The sequence below is a fragment of the Caretta caretta genome, chromosome 2, assembly GCF_965140235.1.
Source record: "Caretta caretta isolate rCarCar2 chromosome 2, rCarCar1.hap1, whole genome shotgun sequence".
NCBI classification, from domain to species: Eukaryota; Metazoa; Chordata; order Testudines; family Cheloniidae; genus Caretta; species Caretta caretta.
In genome coordinates, this window is record NC_134207.1 from 261883390 (window position 1) to 261896491 (window position 13102).

The following is a 13102-nucleotide window of genomic DNA, read 5'->3' on the forward strand; positions in this document are numbered from 1 at the left end:
CAAAATCCAACAAATTCTGTCACACTTTTATTTTTGACTTCTAAAGTATCTTTTTGTTTCCATCTTGCCACTGTTCACTCCTAGTATGTTTGTTATCTAAAGTTGCTAGGAGATTTCTGAACCCTCCTCCCCAATGTGAACTTCAAAACAGTTCTCATCTCCAGGCTAGATTCTACAATGGGCTCTCATTTGTGCTACCTTTGAAGAGCATATGGAAGGGGGTCACCAAGTGCGAAGGCAAAAGCTCACCTCTCAGATGGTGTGGTTATTACTGTGAGTATATTTCATCAGTGCTCAGAGCTCTGCCTTGGTTACTTCTTTCTGGGTGCAATACAAGGTGTTGGTCACTGTAAGAATAAGAATCAAGATACTGTGATGCATGTGACTGTACAGATGAAATGATGGAATAAATATGGGAGTCTCTGCTTATACCTACATTTAGTCTCTGAGCATTCCCATTATGAAGCAGCTCTTTCTGGACGTATGAGTGGGCTGATACGGGAACACACAAAGAGAGGACTAAGAAGATAAGAGTTGGCAGTGGGGTTTAGTAACAGCATAGTATATAAACGTAGGGCCTGTCTAGACTCGGGAAACTTGCACTGGTGTAACTACACCAGTCAAATCCCTAACGTGAACACAGTGTTTTTGGTATAAAACAGGGCTTGTAACCTACTGGAATAAGGTGCATCAGTAGAAGCTTCATCTTGTACTTGTGCAGAGCACTTACACAGAGCTTTGCACACGTACAGCTATGTTGGTACAACTCACCCTCCCCTCTCCCCTCATTGACAAGATCATAGATCTCATAGGAAAACCTTAGGAACAATACAAGCAATGATACATTCAGGGCAACTGTTAACAATGCTGTATTTTTGGTGCACGGATGGTAATGATTTGTAAAAGTGCTTATTCTTCCCAAATAAACAGCCATAGACAAAGAATAAGGGACTCAACTGGCTCTATTTTACACCAACAAGGCATGATCCTCACGCAGGCAACAGTGGCAGCCCACTCATTTAGGGGAAAAGTCCCTTGCAATGGATGAGAGGAAATGACACGTTTCATGACACTGCATGCATGTGTCCTCTTCCCAGATCTACTGTTAATTCTCTAGTGAGCATCATACTGACCAACGTTTTCAAATTAATTTCAGGGAGATTTGTGGTGGTACTTAATTTGCTAATAAGTTTAAGAAGGAAAGACAATCCCATGTGCTTCCTGGCCTCCCTTGAGGATGGCGGGGAAGGGGGGAGGGGAACTAGCTAGGAACCTGTTTAATAATCTGAAGAACTCCCTGTGACATTCTATACCTTGGGGGAGCATGCTGTAATCTCCCTATTCCTCATTTTCATATAATTGTGATCTTACGTATAAAGCACGCCTTGTAAGGTATCACGGGAAAGGTTATGATCTGCTAAAAGTAATTTCTCTATCCATAGATGTATATCATTAATGCATATGAAGTTATGAGAATTGTGTAGTATGGTTATCACTAAAACATGCTGTAAATTGGGGGAATCAGCCAGATATTAGGTCCCCAAAGGCAACAGCAAGGAAAGTAACCAAAGCCCAGGCCAGGTGTCAAACAACCCATCAACAGCCATTGTCCAGCAAGGGAGCTACAATGCAATGACTCACCTGCATGAGGCCATACCAGGGGAATTGCTCAACCTTACTTGGAGAGACTCAGTAATGCTCACCTGACTCTGAACAGGTTGTGGGGCAAAGCCAAGAGGGAGGAAAGGACCTGATAAAAGGAAGAGATGTTTGCTGTGCTCTTCCTCTCTCTTCCACCTCCATCTACAGGCTGGACCACACCAAGCAACTGAAGTGCTGATCAAAGGGGAGAGCCTGACTAAAGAGCAACCAGCCAGCCTGTGGTGAGAAGCATCTAAGTTTGTAAGGATATTGAAAGTGTTAAGATCAGCTTAGAATGCATTTTGTTTTTATTTCATTTGACCAAATCTGACTTGTTATTCTTTGACTTATAATAACTTAAAATCTATCTTTCAAAGTTAATAAATTTGTTTATTCTACCTGAAGCCGTGTGTTTGGTTTGAAGCATGGTAGAGACTCCCCTGGGGATAACAAGCCTGGTACATATCAATTTTTTTGCTGAATTGACAAACTCATAAGCTTACAGTGTCCAGCAGACATAACTGGACACTGCAAGATGGAGGTTCCTAGGGTTGTGTCTGGGACCGGAGATATTGGCTAGTGTCATTCAGTTGCAAGTAGCTGGGAGCAGCTTACATGTCAGAGGCTGTGCGTGACCAGCCCAGGAGTGGGGGTTCTCATAGCAGAGCAGGGTAAGGCTAGCTCCCAGAGTCAAGAATTGGAGTGACCTAGCAGATCACCAGGCCGGATAGAACCAGAGGGGAATGTCACACTCTCCCTCCTCTCCCCTCCCCGCCATTAGTGTGAATTGAAACAGAGTGGTAATAGCTGGGGATACAGGACTGACCCTTGGCCTGGGGCACGGACAAAATGGAGGGAGAGGGGGGCAAAGTACAGGCTTTACTCTGTCTCTATGTACATGTGTCTCATGGGCGGGGGAGGGCTGCTGGGCAAAGTAGCTAGTGCAGTGCCCGAGAGAGAAGGCTGGACCAGCGGGAGGCGGGGGGGGAGAGGAGGGGAGGCGGAGGGGGAGGGGTGAGCCTGGCAGTGCAGGGTTGCATGGGAATGGGAAGAGGACAGTAAATCAGCCAGCTGTAATTATTGGGGTTACTCTGTACCCCAACGCCCTAGAGTGTCAGTAGTATGCCCAGTGTATTGCGTCTTGGAGGCAAACACTGCAGGTGGTTCAGCAGCTTGGTCTTACAGACACTAGCCCTGGTGGATCCCAATTATCACTCAGACACATGGCTGAAGGAAAGGTTTTTACTAGGGGTGGCAGGACAGGGAACGTTGCAGACACCCCAGATACAGAGGTTTAAACAGCTACAGTTCAAAGTGAGCAAGAACAATTCCAGACTGGGCTCAGGCCAGCCCAAGGGAGAGTCAGGGCTCTCCAGGCCTAGAGCTTGGGGTATCCTCTCCAGTCCAGTCTCTATTCAACGTTTGTGGGTTTCCAAGCCAGGCTTTAGTGTCTCTGCTTTGGGTCCTTTGCAGTGCTTCCCTGCCCAGCTGCTGCTGCTCCCCCATAAGACCCACACAGACCTGTACGTGGCTGTGATGGCCTGCAGTCAAACACACCCTGGTCCACATGCAGCTTTGTCCACAGTCCCCAGGGTTTCTCTACAGCTCCATGCTGCCCTATGGCTCTCACACCCAACAGAGCCCAGCTGCGCCAGGGTTCAGGACCTTACCCTTCCCTTGGCCAGGGGAAAGGGATGTGTAACAGGGAAGGGGCTGGTGTAGGTTGACCAGATAGCAACTGTGAAAAAAGGGACAGGGGGCAATAGGCACCTATATAAGAAAAAGTCCCCAAAAACGGGACTGTCCCTATAAAAACGGGACATCTGGTCACCCTAGGCTGGCGGGAAACACAGACCCTCCTTTGCTGAGGGGATTTGCAGTCCCTGCTTTGCTGATCCATCAAGCAGTTACTGGCGTTTATGGGGCCGCTTCGGGGGTGAGGGGAGGGGGAGGAGGAAAGGGAACAAAATGATAGGGGCTGCCAGGTAAGATCGCAGCTATTGCTACCCCCACCCAATGGGCAAGGGGAGGATGGCCTGCCAGTTCCCCCAGGCACCCCCAAGTTCCCAGTGGGGGTGATGTGCCCTTCCAGCCACCACTGAGGGGGAGGCGGGGGCCACCCCCTGCACCTTCCCGTAAGGAGGGGGCAGCAGGGCAGGGCGATCACTCCCCCCAAATGCCCATAAAGGGTGTGGGCCCTCCACCCTCGCTCCCACAGAGAAGGGGCAACAGGGAAGAATCTTACCCCCCACATCCAAATTTCCCCCCAAGGGGGGAGGGCGCAGAGAAGGATCATAAGCTCATTGCCCCCCAATTTCCCCCAAAAGTGGGGGTGGAAAGAAGGGGTTGTGTTTGTAGGCGAGGAGAAGGAGCCCAGGCCGGGGGAAGAGGTGGGGCACGAGAAGGGGCGGCGAGTCTGCACCAGGGGAGGGGCGCTTAGGAAACCTGCCCCCAGCCACGCCATCTCCCTTTACTGCTTCTCGCCCCCGGCCCTGCCACTGCTCCCCGCAGGGGCGGGAGCGACCCTTGGGCCGAGGCGCGCGCGCGGCGAGGGGCGGGGCCCCGGGGGGGGGGGCGAAGCGCGAGCTTGCCTCTGGCCCCGGGCGCGTGCGCAGGCAGGCCGGGCGCGGTAGCGAGCGCCGCGCACGTGAAGAAGGAAGGGGGCGGGGACGCGCGGGAGAGGGGAGGGGAGTCAGCCCGTTAATGACGTTTGGGGCCGGTGGCTCCGGCTGGGGCTCCTCACACGGGCGGGGGGAGGAACCGGGGAAGGGAAACAAAGCGAAGGAGAGGCCAGGTAAGGACGCAGCTGCGGCTAATCTCCCCCTAATGGGGAGGGGAGACCTCCTAGTTCCCACGGGGTCACCCCCCTAATTGCTGGTGGGGCTCGGGAGGCCTGTTAGTTCCCACGGGGTCGCCCTTCTAGTCACCACGGAGGGTGGGGTCCTCGCTCCCCCTTCTTGTGAGGGGGAGACAGCAGGAAAGTGCCCCCCCATGACTGTCGGGGGCGGGGTCTTCTCCAGCTCCACACATGTTCCCATGGCCGGGGGGGGGGCAGCAAGGCAGGGGCTCGCTCCCCCCCGGATCCCCCTAAGGGGTGTGAGAGCAGGAAAGGGTCTGGTTCTTCACTCCCCCGGAGGGAGCAGCCGGGGAAGAGCTTCCCCTGCCCCCCCCCCCGACACACACACAGGCACCCAAACTTCCCCGAAGTGGGGGTGGGGCAGCAGGAGCATACCGTCCCCCCTCTCGGCCCCCAGCTTCCTGCTCTCCCCCATCCCCAACTCCCGGGGAAGGAGGCGGGGGCAGCAGCCGGAGCCCCTCACTCTTCCTCCACAATGTCAGCGCCGACGTGGGAGCAGGATCCCCCCAAGCTACTTCCCGTGACGTGGGGGCAGGAGTCGAGGGTCTTCGCCGCCACCCAATTCGCATTGGCCAAGCGGTGCCTGCTCCCCGCTTCTCATTCACTGGGGTGGGCTGGGGCAGGGCTCAGGGGCCTCCCCCCCCCCCCGCCAGGGGGAGGTGCTCGTTGTGGTTCCCAGTAAACCTTTATCGAGGGGCGGGTCCCCACTGCTGGGAGGGGAGGGGAGGGGGCGTGCGGCGGTGACACTGTCGTTGTTTCCGTCCCTTCTGGGGGCGGGGGCGCTGTCTGCCCGGGGGGCGCTGTCGGGCCGGGTGTTGGAAGAGGAGGAAAACGAGCCCTGCGGGGGCAGGGCGTGCGTGGAGGGAGCGCTGCTCGGGAGACAGCCACCCGAGCCACCTCCCTTCCTCGCGCTGCCACATCACGGGCCGGGCGGCAAACGGGGCGCGGGCGTGTTCTCGCGGGATTACAGCGTGGAATCCGGGCGGGGGCGGGAGCGGGGGCGCGCCTCGCCGGGAGGGCGCGCGCGCGCGCGCGGGGGCGAGCGCAGTGCCTGTGACCCCGAGGGGACGCGGCGGAGTGGGGCCAGCCAGCCAGTTCATGTCAGCTAGATGGGTCCCACGGGGTCACTCCCTTTTTCCCCAGTGGGGAGGCCTATTCGTTCCCACGGGGTCACCCCCTAATTCCGATTGGGGGTCACCCCTCCAGTCACCACACAGAGGGAGGGTGGGATTCCTATGGAAGAGGTATTGGGAAAAGGCCCTCCTTCCTCCCCCCAGGATACATTCCCATAGGAGGTAGTTTCAGAGGTGTAGCCCTGTTAGTCTGTATCAGCAAAAAGAAGGTGGAGTACTTTTGGCACCGAAAACACTAAATTTGTTAGTCTCTAAGGTGCCAAAAGTACTCCTCGTTCTTTTTTCATAGGAGGTAGTGTCTTCCCCTAGCTCCATATGTGCTCCTATAAGGGGAGGGGCAGTAGGGCAGGGCACTCCCTCCCTCCCTCCTAAATTCCCCTGAAGGGTGTGTGGAGAAGAGTCCTGACTCTCCCTCCAACTCCCACAAGGTAGGAGCAGCAAGAAATTATTTTAACCCCCTTGTGACAGGATGTAGTCCCTAGGGGTGAGGAAGAGGCCAGAGAGACCTTGGTAGGTCTCGCCCCACATCTCCTGCCTTGTCAATCATGCATGAAAGAGGGGAAACTGCAGTGGGGACAGGGAGGAGCAAGATCGCCCTAAAGCATCAGACTGCAGGAGCTGTTGCCGATGGTGCAGAAGGAAGACTTAGGCAGGAGACCTTCTCCATGACCCCAAGAAGAGTACAGTGGATTCCCAGGGTAAGACAGGTAGGCTGAGCTTGCCACAGAGACCCAGTCAGAGCGATTTGCCCCCCAAACCCATAACTTAAGTGACTGGGTTGTTGGCAGCACTGTAGACTCACTACCTCCCTTCTTCGGAGACCCCAGGGAGAGAGTATCCCGAAAAGTGTGGGGTGTTTGTGACTTTCATTTTGATCCCAAGCGGGAGAGAGTTAAGGAGGCTAACAAAGGGACACTCCCCCTCCCCCCCTTGTGAATAATAGGGAAGTGGGGCTGGTGGTGTGACCACACATGTAGATAACTGGGTATGGTCAGGTTCCCTGAGTAAGGAACAATCAAGGACTCTGCTGTATCCCCCTTTCCACCATCCAAATTATTCAAAATGGGGGGAGAAGGACAGCAGTAGGGGAAGATATTAACTCCCAACATATTTAATCTCTCAAAGGGGGCAGCGAGGACAAAGCATAACCGCCCCAGAAACCCAGATTCCTTGCTCCCCCCCCACCCCCAATTCCTAAGGGAGAAGGAGGAGGGGTCGGCAAGCAGAACCCTCGCTCTTCCTCCGCAGTGTCTTTACCAAAGTGGGAGCAGGGTTCCCAGACTTGCCCCCTATTGCCACTGATGTGGGGACAGGAGTCTAGGGTCTTTGTTCCCCCCCCAATTCCCAGTGATCTAAGTGGTGTCTGCTCCCCACTTCTAATTCACTGGGGTGGGTCAGAGGGCAGGGGCCCTCTTGGTGCCTATTTGCCAGGGAGAGGTGCTCTTTTCTGTTCAGAACAGTAAACCTTTATCTGATGCTGTGTCTTATCTGTGTACAGCACTAGTGATTGCTGTGGGGCAGAGGAGGGTGTTGCTGTGCCTGGGGTTGGCAGTGAGACAGTGTGATTGTTTCTTTCTCTTCTTGGAGTGGGAGGGGTCCAGCCTGCTGGGGGAAGGGTGGTGCTTGTGTGGGGGAGAGGTGCTGACCTTGAGTGATGTCAGGTGGGACAGCACAGGAGACAGGGGTGTTTGTACATGAGGAGAATGAGCCCGTGCCAGGGGGAGCATGCAGGGCACTAGAGGGGGCAGTGTGTGTGTGAATGGGGGAGTGCTGAGTTGAAACCTGCACCAGCAATATCCATTTATTACCCCTTCCCTTTTACTGCCACATCATGGTGAGGGTGGAAAACATGAGATGGGTATTCTCACAGGATTACAGTTGGAATCTGCTCTCTCCTCTCCTGGTGTGCTCAAGGAGGAGGGAGTGGAGGGCACTGCACACATCCCTCCTGGGTACAGGTGCAGGGTGTGGTGGTGAGCCCAGTGCCTGTGATGAAAGGAGAGTGTGTGTGGAACAGTGGGGACACACAGGAGTGGGAGGTGGAAGGAGGACAGGGGGTTAAGTCATCCAGTTAATGGTGTTTGGGGCTAGTGGCTGGAGCTGCAGCTCCTCATGGGGGGGAAGGGGGGGATGGGAATAAAGTGCAGGAGCTGCCATGGAACGATGCAGCTACTGCTAATTTTGCCCGGTGGTGGAGGGAGGCCTACTAGTTCCTATGGGGTCACCCCAAATTCTCAGTGAGGCAATGTGACCATTTCAGCCAAAACTGAGGGTTGGTGCGGTCATCACCCCCACCTTCCTGCAGGGGCATGCAGAGAAATTTAACTTCGACCCCTTTCTGTAGAACCCCCTCCACCTCCAGCAGGAGCTCACTCTTCCCTCTCCTGCTGCCCCCAGCTCCGGTACATAGGAGCTCGCTTTTCCCTCCTCTGCTCCCCCTCGCTCCAGGAGGCGCTTGCTCTCCTCCCAGCAGCCCAGGCCGCCACCATGGGGCTGGAGAAGTTCTGTGCCGCTGATGATTATTGGGGCAGGGGCTTGTCCCTTCTTCCCTCCTCCTTCCCCTGTGCATATCCCTGCATTTCTGTAAGGGGGAGGCAGCAGGAAAGGGCCTCCCCAACTCTTCAATGACACATTCCCAAGTGGGGTAGTGTATTCCCTAAGCTCCATACACATTCCTATAAGGGGGGACAGCAAGGCAGGGGGCTCACTCCTCTCAAATTCCCCTAAAAGGTGTGTGTGGGAGGGACCTAACTCACCATCCTACCTCCTAGAGAGTTGGGGCAGCAGGGAATGATCTTAACTCCCCTCCAGATTTCCCCCAAAAGGGTGCAGCAGGGTAGGAGTTGAACTCTCCCTCCAAATTCACCAAAAAAGAGGGGGATAGGGAAAGATCTTAACCCCACACACACCCAGATTCCCCCTAAAGTATGGGAAGCAGCAGGGAAGGACTTAGCATCCCCATGTACCCAGATTCCTCGCTTCCCCACCCCAAATTTCCGAGGAAGGGGCAGTAAGCAGAGTTCTCACCCATCTTTTGCAATATTTATACCAAAGTGGAGCCGGTTTCCCAAACTTGCCCTCAGTTCTGAATGATTTGGGGGCAGGAGTTTACATTCTTTGCTCCTCCGAATTTCCAGTGATCAAAAAGGAGTCTGTTCTTCCATTCCAGTTCCCTGGGGTGGGTAAGAGGGCAAGGGCCCACTTTGCTCCCTACTTGTCAGTGAGAGATACTCATCATTATTAATAATAATAAACCTTTATTTCATTTTGTCTCATCTTGTTAAAGCACGAATCATTATTGGCTGCTTTTGGAGGATGGGAGATGTGGGGTGCTGCTGTTTTCAGGATTGGAAATGATACAATGTTGTTGTTTCTGTCCCTTCTTGGGATGGGAGGGAGCCCTGGCTCAGTTTGGGGACTGTAATACAAGGACTTGACTAGAATAGGGTAGAGTCCCTCACTGGGGCGGGATCTTAAGATGTACTGCATGTCTCCTGGTTTATTCTTTCTCTTCTGTGTCAAGGTGGCAAGGAGGAGGGGGGCTGGAGCTCCCTGCTGCCATGGGGGCTCAGGACCGGCCTCAATGCTTCTTTGATATAGAAATAAATCGGGAACCAGGTAAGATTTGGGGGCTTTGTGTGACAACTATTTATTTATTTATGTTTGCTCAGTTTTCTGCTTTAGATATTGGATAGGCTCTTACCACTGATTTAGGCAATCGGCATGTTTCTTGTGGGTTTGATCAATTGTACCTAAAATACTTAATATTTCTAGTAGTTTAATATTCTTTGAAATTTGATGTTGTGTTTAGAATGTCTTTCATAGTACTGTGGAATTTTTCTTTAACCAGGTTTTTCCCTACAAGGGTTTGGTAGGGTTAATAAATGCTCAGTACTTGGAAGGTGAAAAGGACTGTATGGTATAAGTGCTAACCAGTTGAAATGAATACAAATATAGCATCATGTGTGTTTTGTTGTATCTTCAAGATTGTTTGTACAAACAAAACAAACTATAGAAAATGGATAAAACTGATGAGGGGATTGGGCAGGATGATGGAGCTTTATTTGTTACAGTTCTTAAAGGCACTTATCACTTATATGTAAGTGCCATTAGTGGATGGTCTAAAACATCTCTTCCATACCTAGCTCATGGTTCCCTATGAGAAGCAGTATAGTCTGCCAGTATTGGGAGGTCTGAGTTCCAGTCCCAGTTATGCTATGTGAGTTGCTGCACAGTCTTCACCGTCTGTCTCAATTTCCTGATCTGTAAAGTGGTAGTATTTGTGTCTACCTCACTATTATGAGAATTAATGTTTGTAAAGCACTTTGAACTTGTAAAATGCTGTTCAAATGTTGTGTTACTACTGTTCACTGCCCCAACACACACCGAAAAATAAACATTTTAGAGGGCGATGGCTCCTTTTACTTTCATTTTCTATCTCCCATTTCCCTGGAAGCCTTTAAGTTTAGACATATCACTGAAATAAAAGTTTCTCTGTTTATACTGTCAAATTTCTGCCATACTCGGGTGTATATTGAAGCCATTTTGCTTGCTTTCACTCTTCCATAAACTCTTGCGGGGGAGGGATAGCTCAGTGGTTTGAGCCTTGGCCTGCTAAACCCAGGGTTGTGAGTTCAATCCTTGAGGGGGCTATTTAGGGTTCTGGGGAAAAAACTGGGGATTGGTCCTGCTTTGAGCAGGGGGTTGGACTAGATGACCTCCTAAGGTCCCTTCCAACCCTGATATTCTATGGTTCTTCAGGAGCAAAGATTAACTGTTTTCAATAGCTTGTTACAAGAATAAGCTCACTGCAACATAACTCACAGTTGTATTGTTAGAAGTTTATACTACTGTACATTTTCTAAACTCTGTGTCTGAATAGAAATAAAAACCAGAGCTTCAGTTGTAATACAAAAGTCACAATTCTCCACAACTTTAAAACCGCTCTTGTCATAGGATGGGAGCATTCAAAAAATCAAACTCAGAAATAGATTGTGGGGGGAAGGTTACAATTCTGCATCTTTGGTTTCCAGTCTAAATGCCAGGTTTCAGAGTAGCAGCCGTGTTACTCTGTATCCACAAAAAGAAAAGGAGTGCTTGTGGCACCTTAGAGACTAACAAATGTATTTGAGCATAAGCTTTCATGAGCTACAGCATCCGATGAAGTGAGCTGTAGCTTACGAAAGCTTATGCTCAAATAAATTTGTTAGTCTCTAAGGTGCCACAAGCACTCCTTTTCTTTTTGCAGTCTAAATGCGTTAGTTAAATGGATTTGCACAAGAAAGAAACACGATGCAATTTCCACCCAAAAACTTTTGCTTATTGATTCTAAGTTCTCTTCCCTCTTCATTTCTCCTATCCTGGGATTTTATTTTGGACCTCATCTTGTGTGTTTTGTTTTTGATCCCTTCCCCTAATTTCCCCTACCTTGTTCAGTCTTCTGATCCCAACTCCACCTGTCTCTTGTTTGCTTTCTGGCCCCGTCCTCAGCCATTTGTTTGCATCCACAAGAGGAGGTAGACTGCCAATGTGGCTGTCAAGCTAATGGAGACCTAAACTGCTGCTCCTCTCTTAGAGATTACTTCATATTGCTGGTGCAAATGGAGGAAGGTTAGGTATTAATCCATTCTCATTCAACTCAGATGTTTGGCTGAGGTGGGGCTTTGACCTCTTTGAGTGGTATGATGTAACTTGTTCCATCTTTAAAGTTGAACAATCCTCACAACTGCACAACAATTTTAAAGCTCTGCTGTATTTATTGCGATTGGTTAATATTTTCCTGTGCAAATGCAAACCATGCTGACTTCTAAATTGTGCTAACATTAAGATCAGGAATGATGTATAATGTGATTAGTCTGCACTATATATTGGTACGTAATTATTCTTTTTGAATTTATCACTTAATTGTACTTCAGAATGTTAACCTTTTAAAATGAAAGCTAAGTCATAGACCCATAGGGTTAGAAGAGACCAAAAAGGTCATCTATTCTAACCCCCTGCCAAGATGCAAGATTTGTTGTCTCTCTAAACCAGTGGTCCCCAACCTTTCTGTGGGAATAGCATATTCCTATTCCCAGAAGACTGTGGCGGGCGCCAGACACCTTGCTGCTGAAATGCCTCCGAGAAGCGGCTGCGGCAAGAAGCATCGCCGCAGAGAGACGGCAACGCTTCTTGGCGGCATTTCGGCTGGCGGTTCTCCAGCGGCCACGCTCAGCGGCGGCATTTCGGGTGTCCTGCGGGTGCCCACAACTGCCCCGGCGGGCGCCATTGAGCCCACGGGCACCGCATTGGGGACTCCTGCTCTAAACCATTCAACCATACGCAACACCCTTATAAAAATGAACGACACTAGTGCTTTCTAGCAGTGAAGATCCCAATTGCAGTATTGGTGTGAGAGACTGTTATGGGCTATTATTTGAGATTAGATAAATATTGCATTTATTTGTAATACCATGTCACCCTTAGAAATCCAGTACCTATTTATTCTCTGTACCCCTTTTTATGACATTCAGAATATGAATTAAATGTAAACTACACAGTGATGTCTGCCTGAATCTGCAGATGGCTTGAAACAATGGCTCTCAGAGATATGCACTGCCCTGCCTTGTTCATATCAGTGAGATATTAATTCAGAAATTTGATGACTGTTTAAACGTCAACATTATCTGCTTAGCTGTGGATGATTTTAGAAAAATATCAGGTTAGTGTGCTTATTCATCATTACTGGATATAGCAGAGATGTTGGAGCAGGGTGTAGTGACACACCTAATTATTGTCAAAGGTTGCTGTGGTGGAGAGCAAGAAATCACTCCCTACCCACAAACATATATAGACATTTTAAAGTGATCTCTTTAAATCTCTTTGATCTCTTTCAGCCTTTGCTGAAAACAGGGAGGATAGGATGAGAGGCATCCTTTGCATGGTACCAGAAGTCTTGGTTGCCTTCTGGATACTAAAACCTATAATAACTTCCCAAGCTTTCCTGGGTACCCAAAGCCCCAAACTGTCCACACATTCGAAACCTTCAGCTTTCCCCTGACATATACTACAAGGCAGTTACTTATTGTCATGATAACTGCAGCAGTTTAAGATATGGGAACAGTATAAAACAAAAATTGAGTTTAATATAAAAATAAAGGATACTGTATTGATTAGTCTGGAAGGCAATGTGGTGGGGATAGAATTTGAGTGGGGTTCTCTGCCACGCTATTAGATCTATTATAGTACACAGTACATTGGTGGGAGGGCCTTGATCTCCTATATAGATAGATAGTATGGCTCTGTACAAGTAGCTATGTCCTATTTTTATTTTAGCTACAGGATCTTGAAACGCAGCTTTTTAATCCATTTATTTGTATTGTGCTGTGTGGTGGACTTTATTAGCATGCTTTGGAAATTAGTGTTTTTTCAGTACAACCTGAAACTGTAGTTACTCAGAGTAAGTTTTCTCTGGTATGTATTTCTTTTTTTC

At 50.1% G+C, this 13102-nt stretch overlaps 1 protein-coding gene across 10 annotated transcripts in view; it reads left to right on the top strand.

Annotated features, from left to right (window-relative positions):
• The first annotated feature begins 4356 nt into the window (after positions 1 to 4356).
• The window catches only part of NKTR (natural killer cell triggering receptor), an 82943-nt gene continuing 74197 nt past the window's right edge, over positions 4357 to 13102 (top strand). For 8 of the 10 annotated variants that reach the window (XM_048837416.2, XM_048837418.2, XM_048837417.2 and 5 more), the window contains exons 1-2: positions 4357 to 4435; positions 9155 to 9249. In XM_048837416.2, coding sequence (XP_048693373.1) covers positions 9192 to 9249 — 58 coding nt within the window. In that variant the 5' untranslated portion in view covers positions 4357 to 4435; positions 9155 to 9191. Of the gene's footprint in view, positions 4436 to 5944; positions 6339 to 9154; positions 9250 to 13102 lie in introns of those variants that run through there. The other 2 variants (XM_075126043.1, XM_075126044.1) reach the window with 2 other exon arrangements.